Below are 25780 nucleotides of genomic sequence, written 5' to 3'. Positions count from 1 at the left end.
TCTCTTGAATGCGGATGAAGTCATAGATTGACGGACAAGGCTGTTTGCACTCATTTACCTTGACAACCTGCACGGTGCACGGAGTTCTGTGCGCTCGGGGATTAGATAAGAAAGGGGAGGAGAGCAGAAACTCCGAAAAAATCCAGTCTACCCACTACTGAACTCAAGGATTCTGCAATAAATCAAGTAAGTCAGCGATTGTTTTCCAAAGAACTCTACTTGATGGCGTTCGCATGCCATTATCGCTTTTAAAGTGATGATTTTTAGCCATGCATCTCTTTCGAAAGGATTTCATTTTCCCGGGGAGGAACTTGTTGCGTGAGGTTGACCTTTGTTACTTCGGTTGACGCAACAGGGAAGTCGCAAAAGGAATAGAAATAACCACACGGACTCGTACATAGGTAAAAAAAACGTATTAAATACTTAATTTAAGATATGCTAAGTATAACGACCCTCAATCATGCGTGACACAAGTGTTCACAGTCACTCGGTTAATAAAACAAAACAATACAAAAGTCAGGGCGTCTGTGCACGACTGAAATCATCTTCAGCACGAGGTGATCAGAGCTGAAAGTACGGCAAGCGCAGAAGCCCATAAAGTGCTAAAACCGGGGGTGTCAAAGTCATTTTAACTCAGGGCGCCATACGATATAACAAACATTCTGTCGGGGGCCGGACTAGTAGATTAAAGAGATAAAGAAATAAGAGAAAGAGGGAGGGAAAAAGAGAGAGAGGGAGAGAGCATGATAAATAAAAGATAAAAAGTTGTGAGAGAGGGGGGAAAGAAAGGGAGAGGAAGAAAGAAATCCAAAAAGACAGAGGGAGAGAAAAGAGAAAAGAAAGCGCGAAGGGTAGGAAGAGAAAAGAGATAAAAAGAAAAAAGGAAGTTAGAGCAAAACAAGTTAAAGAGACAAAGAGCAACAAAGGAAGAGAAAAAGAGACAGAGTGGGAGAAAAGGGGTGGAAAAGAAAGAAAGGGAGGAGCGAGAGAGAAATAAATACAAGTAGTGTCTTTGTTCGAGGCACCTGGCTTTGGCAATATCAAGTTGACATATTTCAACCTACAGCTTGTTTTTCTCTTGCGCTTCTCTGAGTGTTGTCTCGCGGGCCGGATTCAATCCCTTAGCGGGCCTGATCTGGCCCGCGGGCCGCCTGTTTGACACCACTGTGCTAAATGAAAGACAGTCGCACACACCCATGGCTTAACAAATGCGGTACCAGAGTTTTAACAGTAATGCAACAAAAACACAGATTTTGTGAGAATTAAACAAAAAAAACTCAAAACAATCAATTTTCAACTCTGTTACATAAGTAAAAGAAATTTGGTTTTGATAGCTGTAGCATTGCATGTAAAATGATAAAATGTTCTATTGCTTAATTTTTTTTACAAATGCCAGTCGCCATAATCTGCTCTAAACGTATTAACTTAGTTCAATTTAAATAGCAGTGTCTGAAATAATGTCTGCCCGGACGCCCGGGGCGCGCTTCTTTTACGTCAGGAGTACAATTTACAAAACTTCTCCGCCCGGGTGGATGACAATTTTTTCAAGAAAAAACTAAAAATAAAAAAATAATTTCGTTTTTTTTCCCATATCAAACATTTGTTTTATTTCGAAATCTTCGTTCGGTTTGGAAATTTCGAAACTTCGGTTCGTTTGGCAATTTGCATACTCTGCAGCCAATCAGAAGCCTGCATCGAATAACTTCCTGCTTCCGGACTTTCCCAAGCGTTATAAGGTCGTGCATTTGCATATCATTTTCCAAAGTAGACAGAGAACACAAGAAAAATGGATAAGTGGTTAGGAATCGAGCCAAAACCTCAGCCCCAGAAGAAGGATTCAAAAGAAGCTAACAAAATGGATGACGCTACAAAACGTAAACGTACATTAAAAGCATGGTGGAAAGAGGAGTTCACATGGCTTCTAACAGATGCCGCAACGCAAACATTGCATGAATGAAGATGAGGAAATACAGGTACATACTGATGGCAGATAGAAAACCGCTATTCATATACATGCAATGAACGTTAGGCAATTTGTATACTCAGCAGCCAATCAGAAGCCTGCATCGAATAACTTCGTGCTTCTGGACATTCCCAAGGTCGTGCATTTGCATATCATTTTCCAAAGTAGACGCACAGAGAACCCAAGAAAAATGGATAAGTGGTTAGAAATCAAGCCAAAACCTCAGCCCCAGAAGACAGATTCAAAAGAAGCTAACAAAATTGATGACGGTACGAAACGTAAACGTCCATGAAAAGCATCATGGAAAGAGGAGTTCACGTGCCTCGTAGCAGACGACGCAACGTAAACATTGCATGAATGAAGATGAGTCAATACAGGTACATACTGATGGCAGATGGAAAAAATGCAATGAATTTTATAATTAGATTTATATTAAACTAAAATTTTAAAGTACTGTTCTGTTATATATTCTGATTATCAATCCTTAATACTTTGCAACAATGTTTTGTTTTATTTTGCGATTTTAAAAGTATTTCATTTTGAAATCACGCTCTTGGAATACGTTCACATGAATTTTGTTGTCCTGCTTCTGATCCAGGACTAAATAGTGCTAAAATTATAGACAACGTCAAAAAATACAATGGAATACATTGCTCCACTGGCAGATGATGTAATATTTGTCTTTTTATCTAATACTGCTGTGTTTTTCAAACTTGTTTTAAAGTAAAATAAGAAAATATTTGAAAGTGACAAATGTGGGAGATGATTTAGCTCACTCTAAATATATAATTGTATTTTTATGAAGATTTTATACGCCACCCTCATTCAAAACAAGGTTACAATGAAAACAAAATCAACTTTTGAAAAAACAAAGGAAAAACTGTCAGGACCAGAACGGAAACAGGACCCACTTGCGTGACGTTTACAAGTTTGATTGAAAGAGAGAGGAAGGGCTGCGCCCACTAACTGGTGTTCGCTGGACGCGGGAAGCAAGTCTCTCTCGTACTCTGATTGTGATCCGAAAACGTAGCGAGCGATGGCGGTGTAAGGGACGGAAAAACGGGTCGATAGCCGGGACTGGGAGAGCAAGACATGGTCGGGGTCGGAAACGAGTTGGAAGCCGGGACGGGAGAGTAGACGTAGTCGGGAACAAAAAGGGGTCGTAGGCCAGAACGGGAGAGTAGACGTAGTCGGGAACAAAAAGGGGTCGTAAGCCAGAACGGGAGAGTAGACGTAGTCGGGAACAAAAAGGGGTCGTAGGCCAGAACGGGAGAGTAGACGTAGTCGGGAACAAAAAGGGGTCGTAAGCCAGAACGGGAGAGTAGACGTAGTCGGGAACAAAAAGGGGTCTTAAGCCAGAACGGGAGAGTAGATGTAGTTGGGAACAAAAAGGGGTCGTATGCCAGAACGGGAGAGTAGACGTAGTCGGGAACAAAAAGGGGTCGTAAGCCAGAACGGGAGAGCAGACGTAGTCGGGAACAAAAAGGGGTCGTAAGCCAAAACGGGAGAGCAGACGTAGTCGGGAACAAAAAGGGGTCGTAAGCCAGAACGGGAGAGCAGACGTGTTCGGGAACAAAAAGGGGTCGTAAGCCAGAAGGGGAGAGTAGACGTAGTTGGGAACAAAAAGGGGTCGTAGGCCAGAACGGGAGAGTAGACGTAGTCGGGAACAAAAAGGGGTCGTAAGCCAGAACGGGAGAGTAGACGTAGTCGGGAACAAAAAGGGGTCGTAAACCAGAAAGGGAGAGTAGACGTAGTCGGGAACAAAAAGGGGTCGTAGGCCAGAACGGGAGAGTAGACTTAGTTGGGAACAAAAAGGGGTCGTAAGCCAGAACGGGAGAGTAGATGTAGTTGGGAACAAAAAGGGGTCGTAGGCCAGAACGGGAGAGTAGACGTAGTCGGGAACAAAAAGGGGTCGTAAGCCAGAACGGGAGAGTAGACGTAGTCGGGAACAAAAAGGGGTCGTAGGCCAGAACGGGAGAGTAGACGTAGTCGGGAACAAAAAGGGGTCGTAAGCCAGAACGGGAGAGCAGACGTAGTCGGAAACAAAAAGGGGTCGTAAGCCAGAACGGGAGAGCAGACGTGGTCAGGATCTGAGCAGGTCGTAGCCGGAGACAAACGTTAGCAAAAACCGGACAGGCGAGAGTCAGGGTCAAAAAAAGGCTAGCCTAGTATACACGGAGCTTCACTGACTGACAAAAGGAGAGTGAGAACACTGAGCTTAAATAGCAGGGAAGCCAATCTGTCAACAAGCCGCAGCTGGCGCCACACGAGCGGGGCCAATTGGGCGCTATGGCAACCGTGACAAAAACATCTTAAAATGAGCTAAATTATTTGCCTTTTAAAACAATCTTAAGAGGTAATTCTTCTTCTTTACATAGAGTAATAAAATACATATATAAATACACAAATGGAGGAATATTTGTGCTCATTTTGAGGATTTTCATTGTATTATTTTACGAGAAAGTTAAAAAAATATAAAGTAAAAGATTTCCTAAACTGTAGAAAATAAAATCTCCATTGGCAGATCATTTTGCTCATTTAAAAAACTATTTTCTTGTTTTAGTGGAGGAATCATTGAAAAGTATAATAAAATGTGGGAAAAATTAGAAATAGAAGATTCATATTTATTTCAAACTGCGATGATTATTATTATTTTTCCTGGCTGAGAATTTCTCGATTTAGAACAGAATGTAGGTGTGGCAGCGTGTTTCTTTCAGTTATTCTTCACAGAAGATATATGCTAATAACCACGCCCAATACAAAAAATGTAAGAAGAAATGTCCCCACTATATTTTGAAACTCCATCAGTGACGTGCAGTCGGGGGAGGCAGGTGAAGCTGTGCCTCACCTGTCATTCCATCCGTCATTATTGAAACCTAAAACAAAGAATGTTTCATGGTTCTTTCCCGTTTAACTTCAGAATTTGGGGATTTTCTTTTTCAAAAGCATATTATGATTATTATCATTAATAAAACTAGTACGCAATGTATTACAGTGGTATGTGTCTAAATATGAAGACTAAGGCACGCACAGTTCTGAGGTCATGAGATCGAACCTCCTATGTGGAGTTTGCATGTTCTCCCTGTGCTTGCGTAGGTTTCCTCCGGGCACTCCGGTTTCCTGCCACATTCCAAAAACATGCATGTCAGGTTGATTGGCCGGTCCAAATTGTCCCTAGGTGTGAATGAGCGAGCGGATTGTCTGTCCCTGTGTGCCCTGCGATTGGCTGGCAACCAGTTCAGGGTGTCCCCTTCCCACTGCCAGTGTTCCCTCCAAGCTGCGCGCGTGCGCAATTGCGCACTGCTTGCACATTCTCAGCGCACAAGAAAATCGAGCCAGCGCACAAAAATGAAGGCTCAAAATTACGAATTAAGAAGCGACTTAAGTCAAAGGTACAGTGCATGAGGGTAAAAAATACACGGGTTCCCCTGACGTTGTGTCCTAAATGCGGTATTTTGAAGTCGAGTCGAAGTAGAACGAAGTTGAGTAAAGTTAGTAGTTTGTCGAGAACTGGCTTCTTCGGCTCGGCTCACTAAAAGGAACCGGCTCTTTCGGGTTGTTTTTGCTTCTTTAATCCCATCATGACCAAATATTATGTAAAATTATGCACAAAATGACTTAAAGGAAGGGGGGAATAGAACAAAAAAATAAAAAATACCAAAATGAAAAAGTAGTGAAAAGCTGAGAAAAAAAGAAACAAAATGAAGAGAAAAAAAAAGAAGGAAAAATTTAGAAAAAGGCCAGAAAAAAGAAATGTAGGAAAAAAGTAAATAGAGATAAAAAAGTAACAGCTTGGAAAAAATAAACACAATGAGATTTTTTTTAAAGGAATTTAAAAAAAAGTAGAAAAAAAACACGGAAAAAAGAAGAAAAAGTTTGTGTTGCATTCAAATAATTTCCAATTTTATCAAGTGAATCTTGTTGCCAACATTGTACTTCCACTAAAAATGTGATTAAGTACAGTTCTGTATCTTACTAAGCCCCCAAAAATATTAATATTATGCGACAAAATATATCAGGGAAAAAAAATAAATGGATATCTTGTGAAAGAATTGTAAGAACAAACGACGTTTGCAATAGTACATGAGTCAATTCATTCAAAAGAGAAAAATCATTTTGCATTGCCACACTTGGGATTATGGTTGCTCACTGTTGTTTCAAGCGTTGCTCACCAACTTTGTGTAAACGCTCAGACTTGTAAGGAAAATTAGCCCACTGCCCGAAGATAGCCGGGATGGGCTCCAGCACCCCCGTGACCCTACTGAGGATAAGCAGTGCAGATAATGGATGGATGGCAATATTCTTCTGTCGTGGGAATCGCTATTTGTTTCAACTCAATCGCCTTGCGCTCAAGTGCCTCTTACCATCCGTCATGGCTCTCATTTCACCAGAAAAGGCAACAAAGGGTCAATATTATGTTTTCACTTAAAAAAAAGAAGAAAAATCTTGTGATATTTCATTTCAGTAAGACCTTGTGACCTCCATTCAGCTGTTGACGTGTATGACCAAGGCCTCCAAGTGCACCAGGAGGTCAAAGTCTGCAGACTTATCTGCCTGTCTGGAATAGTTCTAATCCGGCCTTGGTAGAACCTACCTCGAATCGCAAGAGATACTGTCGGAACAGATGCTTTCGATTAAGCGAGGAGGTTTGGAATCCGGCCTTTTTCTCTTAGCGCTCCAAACCCCAGACAATAAACGGCCTCATCCAAGGCAGCGTGAAGCCGCCAAACAAATATGTTTTTCCTGGTGGTTTCGCTGGAGAGGTAATAAGCGTGGCTCCCAGCCCCGAGGTGACAAACGTGCTTTGAAACCATTTCGGAATCCGTAAGACACAGGTGTCAAACAGGCGGCCCGCGGGCCAGATCAGGCCCGCTAAGGGATTGAATCCGGCCCGTGAGACCACACTCGGAGAAGCGCAAGAGAAAAACAAGCTGCAGGTTGAAATATGTCAACTTGATCTTGCCAAAGCCAGGTGCCTCGAACAAAGACACTGTACTTGTATTAATTTATCTTTCTCTCTTTCTTTTCCACTTCTTTTCTCCCACTCTGTCTCTTTCACTCTCTGTCTCTCTTTTTCTCTTCCATTGTTGCTCTTTGTCCCTTTCTCTCTGTGTGTCTTTTAACCTCTTTTGCTCTAACTTCCTTTTTTTCCTTTTCTCTCTTTTCTCTTTCTCTCTTCATACACTTTGTGCTTTCTTTTCTCTCCTTCTGTCTTTCTATTTCTCTTTGGATTTCTTTCTTCCTCTCCCTTTCTTTTCCACCTCTCTCAGGACTTTTTATCTTTTTGTTTCTCACGCTATCTCCCTCTCTTTTTCTTTCTTTGTCCGCCCTCTACTTTTCCCTCCCTCTTTCTCTTATTTCTTTATCCCTCTTTTTCTTTCTCTTTAATCTAATAGTCCGGCCCCCGACAGAATGTTTGTTCTATCGTGTGGCCCCCGAGTTCAAATGAGTTTGACACCCCTGCCGTCAGAGATGTGGGCGGGCAACACTGGGGAGGTGGGACCCCTTTTTGTTCCCGACTACGTCTACTCTCCCGTCCCGGCTTCCAACTCGTTTCCGACCCCGACCCCGACCATGTCTTGCTCTCCCAGTCCCGGCTATCGGTAAATGCATGGTAGTAACGATCGATACTGATACTTTTGTCTCGGAAAAGTCCATCCATCCATCCATTAGCTGCACCGCTCATCCTCAGTAGGGTCGCGGGTATGCTGGAGCCCATCCCAGCTGTCTTCGGGCAGTGGGCAGGGGACACCCTGAACCGGTTGCTAGCCAGTCGCAGGGCACACAGGGACGGACAATTTGCTTGCTTGTTCACACCTGGACCGGCCAATTCACCTGACATGCATGTTTTTGAAGTGCCCAGAGGAAACCCAAGCAAGCACGGGGAGAACATGCAAACTGCACACAGGAGGTTCGATCTCATGACCTCAGAACTGTGCCGCACACGGGCTAACCACTGCGCTGCTGTGCTGCCCTCTTGGAAAAGCCATGACCATTAAATAATTGAATTGTTAATGACGGCGCAAGCTGTCATGCAGTTTCTGAACAAATTTTTACATATGACCTGTATTTTTCTTTGTTATGTATTGTTAATGACAAATCCATCGCACTCTGGTCATCCTGGAAGGGGGATGACCACTTGTGAGGCCCCCTTCTTAAGGTTTCTTATTTTCCTTGTGCTAAGGTTTTTGAGTTTTTCCTTGCCCGCATGTCGGTTTAAGATCAGGGGATGGTGTCATTGTAACCCGTGCAGTCCTTTGAGACGTTTTGTGATTAAGGGCCAAACAAATAAATGTGGTTTGACTTGACATAAGGCTTTTAAGCACTAAAAATGTTTCGTTTATATTAAACTACTACGATCAACTAACAGTATATATATATATATATATATATATATATATATCTGGGGCAGCACGGCGGCGCAGTGGTTAGCGCTTGTGCGGCACAGTTCATGTCATGGGAACCTCCTGCGTGGGTTCAAATCCAGCTCCAGACTTCCTGTGCGGAGTTTGTGTGTTCTCCCCGTGCTTGCGTGGGTTTCCTCCGTGCACTCCGGTTTCCTCCCACATTCCAAAGACATGCATTTCAGGTGAATTGGCCGGTCCAAATTGTCCCTAGGTGTGAATGAGCTGTCTGTCCCCGTGTGCCCTGCGATTGGCTGGCAACCAGTTCAGGGTGTCCCCTGCCCACTGCCCGATGATTGCTGGGATGGGCTCCAGCACCCCCGCGACCCTACTGAGGATAAGCGGTGTGGCTCATGAGATGAGATGAGATATATATATCTGTCTCTGTCCCTCTCTCTCACTGTCTCTCTCTCTGTCTGTCTCTATATCTTTGTCCCTCTCTCTCTCTCTCTTTTTCTGTCTCTGTCTGTCTCTCTCTCGTGTTGAAGAGCAAAAGCCAAGAGAGTCTGTTAAAAAAAACAGCAATGTCAAGTACAACAATGTCAATTTTACTCTACTCTCTACTTTCCAATCAAGTCTTAGTGCATAGAGTCAAAACCTTTCACAGTATAAAAAATGAAATACTTCTACAACAACTGTTTCACAGCAAATGTCAAGAGAGTCAAACCAAAAACATCAGCGATGTCACAAACAACCCCTATTGGCTCTGTTGCCATAGTGACACTGGATTTACAGCTTGTTGTTCAGGAAATGTCATAATCCTTGCTTACAAGAACCATTCCCCTTGAATTGGTTTATAATATGATAAACACAGCAAAAATGTTTCATTTTTTTATTAAATAAGTACATCGCAAACTTTAATAGTATAAAAAAATATAAATATTTGTATTACTGTTTTGGAACCAAAGTGAAAAACAAAGCGAAAAAGCTGCAACAAAACAAAAAAATAATACTGTATAACAATTTCAACTAAAGTATGTCCAACTGCATGATATTTAAGAAAAAAATGTCAGTAATAGAAATAAAGTGTCAATTTTCTCTCATTGGCTTTGTTGCCATAGTGGCAAAGAATATGCAGGTTTTTGTTCAGGAACAGTATTATGTTTTTTTGGGTTGCAGCCCATTGTGGTTTGTCGCTTATTTTTCCAAGTGTTTATGACAATTTGCCATATTAAGTCTTGCAACTAAGGCAAGCGGCCGCCGACTCGATTTTCCCCCGAAGGCGAAGTCGTCCGCGGTGTATGCTGGGATTTATATACCGGCGTTTCATTGGCTAACTAATGTGTCAATCATCATTTGAATCGATCACTATTGGCTAAAGTTATTCAGAGGTAAAAGGAGGCGGATCCTTTTTATCATTTACAGGCTCGCATAGGCTAAAGGGGCAAAACAAAGCCTGCAATTGGCCGAAAAAGATGAATGTGAATAGCATGTTTGGTTGTCTACGGCATAGATAAAACATGTTTTACTATTCTGTATTTGTAAACATTTTACTCTCCTGGATTTACTACACTCACGGATATAAGAGGACCATGGTTGCACATTATTATTGAACGCAACGACTTCGGTGAGCTACTCCGGCTATATATTTTCCCACTATCTTGTTTCAGACTGAACTCGATGTTTCTGTGATAAGCGGTGCAGATAATGGATGGAATGGAGTGTCTATTTTTAAATTCAACTCAATTCCAAGTGTTTATTGTCATATGCACAGTGAAGTTACGAGCGAAAAAGAAAATAGAAACTAAGGAATGGTTGGCATTTCTTGAATCCCAAGACTTTAACCTTCCGAATGACATTTGGAACGATGCATTTGAGTGACATCGTACGGACACCGCATCCGCACGTGTCTACGACACGTATTTGCTTCTTTGCAAGCTTTGGGAATGTTAAGGGGGTAAGAAGTTTGACTGAACTATCTGACTGTTTTGTCGACGTTCCCATTGTAGCGCCTTATAATCCGGTGCGCCTTATGTATGGAAGATATAGGACCAAAAACTATTTTTTGGGGGTGCGCCCTATAGTGCGGAAAATACGGTACTTCTCAAACTGCTTCTCGGAGTGTGCTGCCGTCAGACAAACATGTTGGTTTCACCAGTGAGTTAATCAGCGAGTTAATCAGCGAACCCTCCCTGCCTCGAGGTGACAAAGGTGCTTTACAACCCAGTCATCAATTTGGACTGACGCACCTTCCTTATGTTTGCAGTGCACAGCGTGACCGTGCAGGCGAGAACAAAATGGAAATATGGGGAAACTTTCCATACTAAACACTTCCATATGGCATTTACTTCGGTGTAACGCGCCACTAAATGATCTAAACTAGGCATTTACGGGCTTCCTGCTGATCTCCATTATCCTCAAAATAAGGCATTAAAATGTCTTGGAGCCCATTTTTGAAAGCCTTTAAAATGTCAACACATCAAATTTATATTTGTTTGATCTAAAAATATTGAGTAAAAAAGTCAGTTTTCATGCATCATGATTAAAATGTAGCGGAAGAGTTCCTTGGGATTAGTATCGTAAAATTCAGACTATAGAGCGCACCTGATTATAAGCCGCACCTATTGGCAATTAGAAAAAAATGCATCAATTAGCCGCGTCATTGCATAAGCCGCAGGGTTGAAAGCCTGGGGAAAAAAGTCATGGTTTACAGTCCGAATTTAACAGTAGTCATCTGCCCATTTTGACTAAAGATCCATGATTTACTGTAGATGTCCTTTTTATTTGTATTCCATGTCTAAAACTTTGAAAGGCTATGTTTTTCAGACGTGACAGACTGCTGTAACATTCTTGTTCCACAGACAGACTGAGGAGATCATTTCTTCCTCATGCCATGAGGCTCTTTAAATCCACCCGGGGGAGTAAAAGCCCACATTAGACTCCACCCCCTCATTGCATATTACCATATTTTTATTACAGTGTAACACGTTATATTGGGTATTTTTGTATTCTATATCTTTATTTTATTTTATTTTTCAACACAAGGATACTGCTGGAAGTGTGAATTTCCCTACAGGGATGAATAAAGTATCTTTTTATCTACAACATTTATTTACCTCTTATTCCTGTCGTGGTTTTTTGTTTTATTTGTTTCAATCGTGCTTTTTTGCCGACTTGGTCTTAAATTTTATTTCAAGAAAGTCTTAAGTCTCGAACTTGCCTTAAGCTGTAGGAACCCTGATTTAGATGTTTCCAAGCAAGTTCCGTCTCAAGTTTCCTGACTGGATTCGCTTTATGGAGGGCTTGGCTGTTAGGGCGTGTCTCCTACTCAGTGGAATGGCTCGGGATTGTCGTCGGGCATTTTTTTGCTAGGAGACGTGTATACACACGCCGTTCTTTGTTTGCGAGAGAGGAAGGAAGCCACAGCTGAATGAGCAAACAGGATGCAGGAAGGAGGACTATTCTGCAGAAGCACACAGGAAGTTCATATGGCATTAATAAGAGAAACTAGTTGAAGAAAAGATTGCTGGAGGTGAGTTAAATTTGACCCTTTCTGTTTAGCACGAAGAAAAATCTGAAAATGTACTATGAATAATGACCTGACATAAAGCAGCGTTATTTTTCTGTCACGCCCCCCCCGGAAGAAGAAATCCTCTCGCGCAAAATGTCCCTCCACCTCACCAAGAAGTCTCTTAATTCGAGTACCGTATTTTCCGCACTATAGGGCGCACCCCCAAAAATTAGTTTTTGGTCCTATATCTTACATACATAAGGCGCACCGGATTATAAGGCGCTACAACGGGAACGTCGACAAAACAGTCAGATAGTTCAGTCAAACTTATTACCCCCTTAACATTCCGAAAGCTTGCAAAGAAGCAAATACGTGTCGTAAACACGTGCGGATGCGGTGTCCGTACGATGTCACTCAAATGTATTGTTCCAAATATCATTCATCAGTCTTGGGATTCAAGAAATGCCAACGATTCCTTAGTTTCTATTTTCTTTTTCACTCGCAACTTTACTGTGCATATGACAATAAACACTTGGAATTGAGTTTAATTTAAAAAAAGACCCATCACAGAAACATCTAGATTACTTTGAAACAAGATACTGGGAAAATATATTGCCGGAGTAGCTCACCGAAGTCGTTGCGTTCAATAATAATGTGCAACCATGGTCCTCTTATATCGGTGAGTGTGTAAATCCAGGAGAGTAAAATATTTACAAATACAGAATGGTAAAACATGTTTCCTCTATGCCGTAGACAACCAAACTTGCTATTCACATTCAATTTTTTTCGGCCAATTGCAGGCTTTGTTTTGCCCTTTCAGCCTATGCGAGCCTGTAAATGATAAAAAGGATCCGCCCCCTTTACCTCCGAATAACTTTAGCCAATAGTGATCGATTCAAATGATGATTGACACATTGGCTGGGAAATGAAACGCCGGCATATGTATCCCAGCATACACCGCGGACCACATCGCCTACGAGGAAAAATCTAGTCAGCGGCTGGTTGCCTTTTGTTGCGAGACCTTGCGACTTAATATTGATCCATATATAAGGCGCACTGGATTATAAGGCGCATGGTCAGTTTTTGAAAAAAAAAAAAAAAAAAAAAGGCTTTTAGGTGCGCCTTATAGTGCGGAAAATACGGTACTTATTTTTTCATGGGGTCGTATCTACACTTCAAACTCGATGCTTATACCTTGTGCTATATGCACAGGGCAGGTTTCTGGTTTGCCGGCGTCCCTGAGTCCTAGACGCATTATTTTTGCTGGGGACGCATCGTGTCAAATCAACCTGCGTCCCCCGGGACGCAACTTTTTTGACACGAAATTGTCATTATCATTTTTTAACAAAGATTTACCGCACCCTAAACTTTTCATCAGGTAGAGCCGCCATTGTTGTTTTGGTCTCGCGGTTCGAGTTTTTGTCTGCACGCCGATCTCGAGTTCGAGTTGTGTAGTGAAAGTCCGTCTTTTTTTTTAAAGAACCGGCTTTTTTGGCTCAACTCATTAAAAAGAGCCGGCTCTCAAACGGCTCACTTGCTTTGATGATTGATATGATGATGTTGTATAAAGAAGTTAAGAAAAAAAGGATGTATAAAAGGGGAAAATGAAAAAAATACAGGTTTGTGGTTATCCCTTTAATCGATATATTACCAACAATAATTTGATGATTAAAACTGAATGAATATATAGTGCTGCATCGGCTCGCTACAACGGGTCAGGTGCAATCGACATTTCGTTCTGTGTACATTGTTACACAGAATGACAATACAAGGAAATTATTATTACTATTATTTATTTATATTATGTATTTGTCACCGATTTACAATTTCAACCTCGATAAGACTCAATTTTGGGGACCCATAGATCTCTGTTGGGACCCATAGATTTTTGAGCACGCGAGTCCCCGGGACCAATCAATTTCACAGGTAAAATGACACTGCACAGGGTGGGAGGTCAAATGTAAACAACACTGCCAATGAGACTGCCACTGCTCCCTAGTGTAGTGGAGGTGCAATTGCACTTGATTTTTTCGAAAGTTGAAAAGAAAAATCCCTTGACGGAGCCTCGGAAAGATAATATCGGGAAATTTCCTGCGGCACACTAGACAAGGTCTCCCGGCACACGAGTGTGCTCCGGCGCACTGGTTGAAAAACACTTTAGGGACATTGTGAATTATTAGGCGACTCCTTAGGGGTAAAAAAAATAATTCGTTAAAAAAAATATTGATTTGAATGATAAGCAAAAATACATAAACTATCTTTCAAATAAACATGCATATTTTTAAGTACTTGTAGGTCAAGAAATTCGCATTATATTTTCCATTACATGAGCCTCTTTTAGAGGGGGCGGACATATCTGCTAAGGGTACCCCAAAAAATAAAACCACGTGAAAGGGTGGGTAGAAAAAATGGGTCGTCAATTTAAAGCTGACAGTCCACAAAGATAACAAAATTTGTGGGTCCAACTGCCCATTTTGGCGAGGAAAATCCATTTGGGAATATTGACAGGGGAGAAAAACCTTGAAGGGGATCAGAGACTAATGGATCCCCCCTTTCAGAAAGACTTAGTGGCAAGAGATTAAATGACATATTGTCAAATATTGGTTTAAACTGGATGGATTTCAAACATAACAGTTGAAGAGACGGGCTTAGGATAGGTAGCAAGGTCGGTTGTGCTTAGCATGGATAGCTACCCTGTGTATTGAAGTGGGAACTAGCTTTAACCTAGCTAGCTAACTCCCAAATTCCAGTGTCAAATCTGGTTAGCCTGATAGTTGTTATGAATGAACTTTTTTTTTTTCGTGTTTTTATGTGAGTATGGGTAGCGAAAAGGTAGGTCATCGAAATAACGGCTGAATATGACAACCAGCTTCTTCAAGTGTTTTGTTTATAGAATATTCTGGGCACAAATGAGTTAGACCAGTATTTTTCAACCTTTTTTGAGCCAGGGCATGTTTTTTACATTGGAAAAATTTTGCGGCACACCACTAACCAAAAATGTTATAAACTGACACTGAACAGTATGTTTTATTACAGTATAATTCATAATACCCCCAGTTTTTCCAGCACAAACATTTGACAATGACATCTCATCTCATTAGCTAACACCGCTTATCCTCAGTAGGGTCGCGGGGGTGCTGGAGCCCATCCCAGCAATCATTGGGCAGTGGGCAGGGGACACCCTGAACTGGTTGCCAGCCAATCGCAGGGCACACAGGGACAGACAACTCACTCACTCATTCGCACCTAGGGACAATTGAATGATTCATAAATGTTTTATAAAATTTTAAATTTTAAAAAGGGACTTTGGATAATTTCTCACGGCACACCTGACACTCTCTCACAGCACACTAGTGTGTCGCGGCACAGTGGTTGAAAATAAGACAATGGGTGTAGCAAATCACATGTACCCTGACAAAATGGCTGAAAAATCAATCCTATCGAGGCAATCCAAGTACAAATGAAACCTAAACAGAACTTAAAGTACAGCAGTGGAAATTTCCCAAAAACCTGTTGTAGCAATTCTGATATGTTAGCGTTCAAGGCAACCTCTGGCGACAAAATGAAGCCCAACTTAAACGGTAAATGGTCTGCATTTCTATAGCGCTTTTCAAGACAATGAAGACCTCCCAAAGCGCTTTACAATGTGCTTCACACTTACCCATTCACACACACACTCACACACCAATAGTGGCCATGCAGCCATGCAAGGCGCTGACCTGCTTATTGATAAAAGACGTTTTATAATCACGATTGAATAGATGAAGAATTTATATAATTATGACTACAAAAGTGAAGCGTTAAATAACTTGATGTCGAAGGTATAAATCAAGAGTGTGAAACATACGGCATTGAGAATTATACAGCCCGGCGTACATTTCCGAGTATATCAAACAAAATGCTAGTGTTTGGCTCATTCCTATCAAAAGTTAATATTTTCTTTGAACAAATACAAACCCAAATGCATTTTCCTCCCATGACGATAGGGCCACAAAAGTGTCAAAGAGCTGAAGTCCAGTAGTCAGGTTTTATGTTAAAGAAAATATTGTGCAGTATTTCTTCAGTTTCAGTAGGCCCACGCCTAGTAGTTTGGTCTGATGTTCATGCTCGTTCGCTCAACTTGTATTTCTTCATTTCGAAGCAGTACGACACCTGAGGCAATCATATTTTTATTCATAGCTCCCACTTGAGTTTGTTTGTGACGTTTACGGTGAGTTGGTTCAGATGTAACACTGCATTTACTCAACTGTGACAATAAACAAATTAACACATTCATTCCCAAACATGAACATATTTTTTGTTCTGTTTGTGAATAAATGTGTTGGGTTACCATCCGTCATTATAATTTGTAGGTTGGGCTGCAAAATTAGGCTGAATGATAAAGTATAGTACCAAAAAACAAGACGCACCATAGGGCAAAGGTGTCAAAAAGGCGGTCCGCGGGCCAGATCAGGCCCGCTAAGGGATTGAATCCGGGCCGCGGACCAACACTCAGAGAAGCCCAAAAGAAAAACAAGCTGCAGGTTGAAATATGTCAACTTGATGTTGCCAAAGCCAGGTGCCTCGGACAAAGACACTGTACTTGTTTATTTCTCTCTCTTTCTTTTCCACCACTTTTCTCCCACTCTGTCTCTTTCACTCTCTCTCTCTTTTTCTCTTCCTTTGTTGCTCTTTGTCTCTTTCTCTCTGTGTCTTTTAACCTCTTTTGCACTAACTTGCTTTTTTCCTTTTTCTCTCTTCCTGCCCTTTGTGCTTTTTCTCTTTTCTCTCCTTCTGACTTTCTATTCTCTTTGGATTTCTAACTCCCTCTCCCTTTCTTTTCCCCCTCTCTCACGACTTTTTATCTTTTTTTTCTCACGCTCTCTCCCTCTCTTTTTCTTTCTTTGTCCCGCCCTCTGTCCTTTTCCCTCCCTCTTTCTCTTGTTTCTTTATCTCTCTTTAATCTACTAGTCCGGCCCAGAATGTTTGTTCTATCGTGTGGCCCCCGGCTTAAAATTAGTTTGACTACCCTGCCATAGGGAACTTTTTTCATTCTTCTTTTATTGTTGTTTGGTATTCTGTGTACAGCAACCTTGAGTGTCCTGAAAGCCGTTTTAAAATAGAATGTATTATTATAATGTATGGATCCAGCCCCCGAGCCAAACTGAGTTTGACATGCCTGGTATAAATACATTTGAAGGTGATAGGAATGAGTGGAGAGGTGTTGTAAAAGGATAGTGGGTTGTGTGGACGCATTTGAATGGATGGGCAGGGCACCTGTATGATGCAGCAGGGGCAAACCAGCGAAAGCTGTCGGGCCCTGCTGTTGAACAGTAGAGTGTGTTGTCTCATGGCCGCTTTCTTGTGTCCCGTTTCATCTGGAGGGACGAAAGCATGACCGACTTGGGTGCCGAGGTGTTTAACTTGTTTGGGTGTTTGGGCATTTGGGTTGGCCATGGTCCAAAAAATTGTGTGTGATTTTTTTTTTTCTACTTTATCCCCTTTTTTGAGGGGCGGCAGTAGCTCAGGAGGTAGGGCGCTCGTCTTGGGATCAAGGGATCCCAGTTCGAATCCCGGCTCGTCCGTGTTACATGTCGAAGTGTCCTTGGGTAAGACACTGAACCCCCTAATACCCCCAATAAGCAGGTTAGTGCCTTACATGGCTGCAAGGCCGCTATTGGGAAATTTGGAGCACATTGTAAAGCGCTTTGGGAAGTCATTGACTTGAAAAGCGCTATATAAAATGCAGATTATTTTATTTAATTTCATTTTCTTTCTTATTGTATGAGTTTGTCCTGCTGTCGGTCACCCCTCTTAAGAGATATGACCAAGGTAGATAGATTTATGCAATCATGATTAAAAATAGGCCGGTGACACTTTTCCATATTACCTTAAAGTGAATTGAATTGCGTAACAGTTTGATGCGGTGGAATGATGAACTATGATAGCATTTAGCGTTAGCGATTGCATGGTCTACACCATGAACGGATCACTCTGTTCTCAAAATCAAATCAGTTGATGAGTAAACAAAGCAATCTTGTGATGCAGTTGCATGTTGCACCAAGTTCTACATGACCGCGTTTTTATATCTAATTTTGTCAAGCACAAATTCCAAAAAGAATCAAATGTTCCGCTTTAATCTATTCCAACAAATTGAAGATTTTGCGTTAAATCAAAGACAAAGAAAGTCTTTCCTGTTGTACATGAAAATGGACTCTAAACACAAATCACCAAAGTGTTTTATCCCTAATATTGGGTTTGTTTGCATAACTGATGTATGTAACCTATTTGATTTTCAGCTCTGATTTGGAAAAACCGCATACTTGTCCCGTAGTGCAAGAAATTTGAAACTTAAAAAAAAAACGAATGTCTGACGTTGACGTTTCTCAAGACCCACTTTCTCTTGTAACAGGATCAAGATGGCAAACAGGGGCCCGTCTTATGGTCTCTCCCGCGAGGTGCAGAGTAAGATTGACAAAAAATACGACCCGGACCTTGAGGAAATCCTGGTGGGGTTCATCGTTTCCCAGTGTGGACCGAGCGTGGGTCGACCGGAAGCGGGCAAAACCGCCTTCCAGGAGTGGCTAAAGAGCGGAACTGTAAGTTGAAACTTGTAAGCAAGATTTAGTTTCGTAAACTAAAACTCAATTTCCCAAAACTATAATCATAGTCTTACACTTGTTCACCTTAGACATAACGCCTTCCGCCGTGTGTTCGAATCCTGTTTGGAGTTACGGATGATATTTCAATGAGGAGACAAAAATTGAAAAGAGCGGTTCCATTGAGTATTATAGTTTTTGCACTATGATGACTATTTTTACACCAAATACATAATTTAATAAATTTAATCAAAAATATGTGGATAAAGTACCTATATTGCACAAACCTTACGATACCAACTGTATTACGATATCAAACTATGTAACATCCTACATGCTGACATTTCTTGTGTAAATATTGTGTAAATTATAACTATAACCTTATCCTCCTTGTTTTATAACCTTATCTTCTCTGTTCCTTTATCTTCTTGGCTTTTATACCTCACTGTGAATGTATGAAACTGGAGTGTCATGCCCAATTTCGTTGTCAGAATATGTTAACCCATTTTGTAACAATGACAATAAAGGTATATTTTATTCTATTCTATATTCCAAAATAACGAAAAAACAGAATATTCTGGGCTTGTGAACAGGACAAAGTCCTCCCTAAACAAGCATCCACAAAAGCGATGACTATTGTTTTTATAAGAAAGGGCCGTGGGATGACAAAAACGAAACTTGGTGGATGGGGATTTTCCAGATGAAGTCAAGCTTTACAACAGACTTTTGTTAAAATTGGAGCCAACTGCTGGTATGATAATATTAGGGCAGACTCGAGGCCTCCCTGTCAACAGTCATTTAGAACACCACTTCAAAACAGTGTTGGGAAAGTAATGAATAACTGAATGGATACATTTAAACATCAAGTGAACTCAAGAAGCAGCGTTTGTGATGTGATGATTGAATAAAACATACGTATATAGCTAGAAAACCCATGCAAATAGGACTATATATTTAGTGACACATTTTAAGATTCAAACACATCCAATAAATAAGTATCCTGAGAAATAAAAGCACAGAAAGGAAAATAAGATGACAATATACAGTAATCCCTTGCTGTGTGCTACTTTGCAGATTTTCCATTGTGTATTGTGTTCTGCATTCTGATTGGCTAAACAGAGGGAGACGCTTTCTATCGCCACCAAAGTTGAACTTCTCGTCTAGCTAAACCTAGGTTGGAGCCACATGCCTGCCTTTGGAACTCTTTTGTGGCTCCCTGGCAAAAACCTTTATTTCACTTTCCCTATTTTCAATTCCTTTTAACAAGAAATCTTTTTCCCTTCTTTTTGTCTTTCTTTGTGAAAGTCTGGGTAAAAATCGGAAGAAAAAGGCTGCTTTTTGCTCACTTTTAGTCTCCGTAGTTTGTAGTCTTCCTCAGTCTTTTTTGGTTGCACTACATCTGACAGCTACATCTTGTGGACAAATATAAATAACTCTCTTTTTAAGAACAGCGGACTGTTTTTATCAGCGCTGTTTTTGTGGAAAACCTTTTGGCCCAACCTCAATGGACTTTGAGGGTTTGAAGTTGTTTTGGTTTTGCCGGTAGCTTTGAATTGATCTACTATCTCAGCTTCAAAGTGCACGGTCCCTTCCCTTTATTTGATAAATTGGAGAAGTGGAATATGTTTCGGGTGGAAAGGTGGGTCTTCAAGTCGGACCAGTTGAGAAACACTCCTCTTAGCAACTGCTTATGACACAATTAGGTCTCCTTGAGTATTATACGATGTCCAAAACCCAGATCAATAAATGAAATGTTCCCTTTTACGATAATAAGTACAGTGGAACCTCGGTTCTTGACCATAATCCGTTCTAGAACCCTGTTCGAAAACCGATTTGGTCGATCACCGAAAATCGTTTTTCCCATTAAAAGTAATGTAAAATCGTTTTAATCCGTTCCAACACCCTGAATGTTTAACATGAACGTAAACATGAAGCTAACCCAGGCTAATCGTACTTTCGCGTTAGCGTAATCTTCCGTACGAAAGATTACGCTAACATGAACGTGTAAAACTAAAAAAAGGATTATGAATAGGATTTCTTACCTTTGTGGTGGACGGTGGGGAAAGAAAAATCCTCAAAAGTTTTTCAACCTCTTCCAAAACTTGCGGCAGTTGCTCGCTTATAGCGCTAACTTCCTTAGCCGCATCGCTCGATTTCACAGCCTCCTTATTCTTTACTATCGTACCGATAGTAGATTTAGCCATGCTGTATTCCCTAGCAAGATCGGAAATTCGTACACCTCTTTCATATTTAGCTATTAGGTTTTTCTTAAAGGCAATACTTGTACAAACAACTTGTTTTTTTTCACCTATCCTGCTTGCACCGACCTTCTTCGGAGGCATAATTAGGGGCTAAAACACCCGTACGCCGCTCAGCATCGCACGCTAGCATACCGGCGTCCGAACTCCGATTTTTTGACCGAACAGCGAAGCAAGAATTTCTCGAAACTTTTGGTCGAACACCGATTTGTCCGAACTGAGAGGTGTTCGAAAACCGAGGTTCCACTGTACCTGAACTACCCTTTCTACGGAACCAGGTGCTGTGTGAGCTGATGAACAGCCTGAATGCCCCCAACAAGCCCATCAAGATTAAAGTCACCGGAATGGCTTTTGGTCAAATGGAACAAATCGGCCTTTTCCTCAACGCCGCCTCAGAATACGGCGTCAACAAAACCGACTTGTTCCAAACGGTTGACCTATTTGAAGGTAAGACCGCTTTCCACCAATCCGTGCGTATGCGGCGCGCTTCATTGATTTGATTTTTGGTCCCCAGGCAAGGATATGGCGGCGGTCCAGAGGGCTTTGATGGCTTTGGGTCGCCGGGCTGTCTCGAAGGGTGACGGAAATTACAAAGGAGACCCCGCCTGGTTCCATAAGTACGTCTTCTTCTCCTCCCCCTTTCACGGTGGTGAAAATGGAGATATTGTAACCCCTGATAAAAAAGATCGGACATTTGTCCACTCATCGAGGAAGCCCAACTTCCTAGTGTTGCTTCCTGTATCCTGCGATTGAGAGTCTAAGTTGCTCCTGAGTAGGTGTAGTGAAGCAGCAAAGATATGGATAAGCGCAGACCGTTGAAGCTTCAACAGCTTTCTAAAAAAACGTGACAAAGTCACTTAGTTTGACGTTCGTACGCGTCCGCAGGAACGCAATCACCATGCTAGCAAAGTCCCCTTTTGTTAAGGAAAGCATTGTTTAGATATTGAAGATATCGAAAATGCAAAAAAAGCACCAGTTTGCTTGACCTGAGTCCTTTTACTAACGGCTAAGCAAAATTTAACTGTTTATTGAACAATGGTAAAATCTAGAAACATGCTTGTTTGTAACGAAAGGTAAGAGATCAAATTTTGTATCTTCCGATTTGTCAACGTTTTTTTGCACAGCCATTAATCACACAATGTCTCAAAGTACTGCACATACCACAACGACACCATCCCCTAATCTAAAACAGACATGCAGGCAAGGAAAAACCTAAAAACTTCAGCGAAGAGGAAGAATAAGAAACCTTGAGAAGGGGACTCACAAGTGGTAATTCGCCTTCTAGAATGCCATCCATTATCTTCACCGCTTATCCTCAGTAGGGTCGCGGGGGTGCTGGAGCCCACCCCAGCTATCTTCGGGCAGTGGGCAGGGGACACCTGAAACTGGTTGCCAGCCACACCTTGGGACAATTTGGACTGGCCAATTAACCTGACATGCATGTTTTTGGAATGTGGGAGGAAACTCACGCAAGCACGGGGAGAACATACAAACTCTACACAGGAGCTTCAATCTCATGACCTCAGAACTGTGCCGCCCCACCTGCCGCATTAGATGCAGGTGTGGCAGCCCGCGGGCCAGATCAGGCCCGCTAAGGGATAGAATCTGGCCCGCAAGACAACACTCAGAGAAGCGCAAGGGAAAAACAAGCTGCAGGTTGAAATAGGAACACTTGATGTTGCCAAATCCAGGTGCCTCTCACAAAGACACTGTACGTGTATTTATTTCTCTCTCTCTTCCTTTTCCACCCCTTTTCTCCCACTCTCTCTGTCTCTTTCACTCTCTGTGTCTCTCTATCTTCCTTTGTTGCTTTTTGTCTCTTTCTCTCTCTGTCTTTTAACCTCTTTTGCTCCAACTTCCTTTTTTCCTTTTCTCTTTCCTTTCTCCATACCCTTCGCACTTTCTTTTCTCTTTCCTTTTGTCTTTCTATTTCTCTTTGGATTTCTTTTTTCCCCTCCCTTTCTTTTCCCCCTCTCTCATGACTTTTTATCTTTTGTTTCTTATGCTCTCTCCCTCTCTCTCTTTTTCTTTCTTTGTCCCACCCTCTCTCCTTATCCCTCCCTCTTTCTCTTATTTCTTTATCTCTCTTTTTCTTTCTCTTTAATCTACTAGTCCGGCCCCCGACAGAATGTTTGTTCTATCTACCGAGTTAAAATGAGTTTGACACCACTGCGCTGCTGTGCTGCCCCCTTCTTGAATGACTAGGGTGAAATAGATTTAGGTAACAATACACAAAACATAGTGAACACCACTAAAATGAAACGATCGGTAATGGGTTGAAATGTGTCCAGAAAGTGTTTGAGAGCAACGGAACCTCAAGGCTGTAAAATAGTCCAAAAAGTCCATGACTGCTACGACGCAGCTCTGAGAAAAATGCCTGCATTGAATGAGTGAACGCTACTGGAGAAATGGAAACAAATGAGAGTACAAATCCTTGAAAAAAGTGCTTGAATTTGGCCAGTGGACAACCCCTGTCATAAATTTGCTGGCTATTGTTCCAATTTATTTTGATTCTGGTGTTTCCTCTATTCAGTTTACGACTCATCAAAACTAGAACTACAGTGGGACCTCGGTTTTCGCGGTTAATGGGGACCAAAACCACACGCAAAAAGTGAAAATCTGCAAACCCTCTCCCCCCCCTGTATACAGTACAATACAGTACACCATATGGAATACGGTTAGAGAGAGAGATTCTTGTTAAACAATAAAACAAAATTTAACTTAACTCTTACAATAAGTTCTTTTAACCTCGGATTAGGTTTGCATCCAGGCTGATTTTCTCGCCCTACAATCGTGGATCCAAATAACCAGTGCATTTTCCATTCGCACCATGGTCTTATTCTGGGTGTTTACAACCCTTTTGGCATCTTTCGTGAAAGATTTTGCAGCAGTTTTGCGGATGTTCTTCTCTTCTTTATGTACCGTACCGTGGATTCATTCAGGCCATATTGTCGGGCTACGCTCGCGTAGCTATTTCCTGCTTTCAATTTGTCCAATAAACTCACTTTTTCGGTAATCGTTAGCATCTTTCGCTTTTTCTTCGGTTCACTAGATGCACCAAGGGATAAGGAGTGTTTGGGAGGCATCATGAAGGGCTTCAAAAAACTTTTAGACTTAAAAATTCACTGCGAGAAAAAGGCTAACTAACTGCGAGCTATGGCGAGAAGCGTACAGTACTGTATACGAGGTAAGCGTGGTCTACTGTAGTGAATGGGCCAATGGGGAGTCGAGTATTCAGCGAGTGCTGGCCAATGAGCTTGCGTTTATGGCCGTGACGCTTTTCATTATTATTACCGTATTTTCCGCACTATAAGGCGCACCTAAAAGCCTTTATTTTTTTCAAAAGCTGACCATGCGCCTTATAATACAGTGCGCCTTATTTATGGAACAAAATTAATTCGCAAAGTCTTGCAACTAACTTGCAGCCGCCGACTCGATTTTCCCCCGAACGCCAAGTAGTCCGCGGTGTATGCTGGGATTTATTTACCGGCGTTTCATTGGCTAACCAATGTGTCAATCATCATTTGAATGGATCACTATTGGCTAAAGTTATTCGGAGGTCAAGGGGAGGATCCTTTTTATCATTTACAGGCTGGCATTGGCTTGAACGGCAAAACAAAGCCTGCAATTGGCCAAAAAAGACGTGTCAATCATCAGTTGAATCGATCACTATTGGCTAAAGTTATTCGGAGGTCAAGGGGTGGATCCTTTTTATCATTTACAGGCTGCCATTGGCTTGAACGGCAAAACAAAGCCTGCAATTGGCCGAAAAAGATGAATGCGTATGGCACGTGGCTGACGGCATACAGAAAGCATTTTTTTACTATTTTGTATTTGTAAATATTTTATTCTCCTGGATTACTGAACTCACGGATATAAGAGGACCACGGCTGCACATTATTATGAACACAACGACTTCGGTGAGCTACTCTGGCTATATATATATTATCCCTGTATCTTGTTTCAGACTGAACTCGATGTTTCTGTGATAAGCGGTGCAGATAATGGATGGAATGGAGTGTCTATTTTTAAATTAAACTCAATTCCAAGTGTTTATTGTCATATATACAGTAAAGTTCCCAGCGAAAAATAAAATAGAAACTAAGGAATGGTTGGCATTTCTTGAATCCCAAGACTTTAACGTTCCGAATGATGGAACGATGCATTTGAGTGACATCGTACGGACACCGCATCCCCACGTGTTCTCGACACGTATTTGCTTCTTTGCAAGCTTTCGGAATGTTAAGGGGGTAAAAAGTTGGACGGAACTATCTGACTGTTTTGTCGACGTTCCCATTGTAGCGCCTTATAATCCGGTGCGTCTTATGTATGTCAAAAATAGGACCAAAAACTATTTTTTCGGGGTGCGCCCTATAACCGGGTGCGCCTTATAGTGCAGAAAATATGGTAATTTTTAAAATTTTCTATTGATATTATTATCTTTTTGTTTTTTTAACTATTACGAGCCGCGACGCTCTGAACCCGCGAACGTCGAAGCACGAAGTCCCACTGTAATTGCATAGCTTTTCTTCCCCCCTCCACATCCAACAGCATGCTACCATATGTTTTTTTCCTTCTTTCTGCAGGATATCAGAAGAGAACAAGAGGGAATTTTCTGAGGAGCAGTTGAACGAAGGCAGGAACGTCATCGGCCTGCAGATGGGCACCAACAAGATGGCGTCTCAGGCCGGCATGACGGGCTACGGTCTACCCAGACAGATCATCAACTGAGACCCAAAAAGTCTTCTGGTGTTCGGCGATACCGCAAAACAAAGAAACTCTGCCAATTTATAGTAAATCTTCAATCCGGGAGGAGGAATGCCGGCTGTTTTTTTCGAGACCAAACTGGCAGACCAAAGAAACCACGTGCGACCAAGATGTGTTCGATTGCCAGTTAAATCGACTCCAGATGAAAATCTCGATCTGGTTATTCCATTTGAGGGGTCTTCTGAATTCAATCTCGATGGGTTTAACTTGGGGGCGTTTTTATAGAAACTTTCCTAAACATTCCTAGCACAAATGTAATTTTACATTTTGTATCAAGATGAGGATGGTGGTCTTCTTTTGGTGTAATACATTCCATTAGAAAATGAATTCCAAATAAAGTTCCTTTGGATTGTTGACAA

General features: G+C 41.7%; 1 protein-coding gene across 1 annotated transcript; it reads left to right on the top strand.

The window, feature by feature from the left end:
* LOC148348975 (transgelin-like) lies at window positions 1-25780 on the top strand. The gene is made up of 5 exons (XM_088321158.1): window positions 1-186; window positions 18210-18396; window positions 20933-21101; window positions 21169-21271; window positions 25241-25780. Exons 2-5 carry the CDS (start codon window positions 18217-18219, stop codon window positions 25383-25385), a joined length of 597 nt encoding a protein of 198 aa, XP_088177284.1. The 5' UTR covers window positions 1-186; window positions 18210-18216; the 3' UTR covers window positions 25386-25780.

Source organism: Urocampus carinirostris, chromosome 17 (assembly GCF_059441175.1).
Source record: "Urocampus carinirostris isolate Australia breed hairy pipefish chromosome 17, RoL_Ucar_1.0, whole genome shotgun sequence".
NCBI classification, from domain to species: domain Eukaryota; kingdom Metazoa; phylum Chordata; class Actinopteri; order Syngnathiformes; family Syngnathidae; genus Urocampus; species Urocampus carinirostris.
This window is presented reverse-complemented; position numbering and strand designations above follow the sequence as displayed.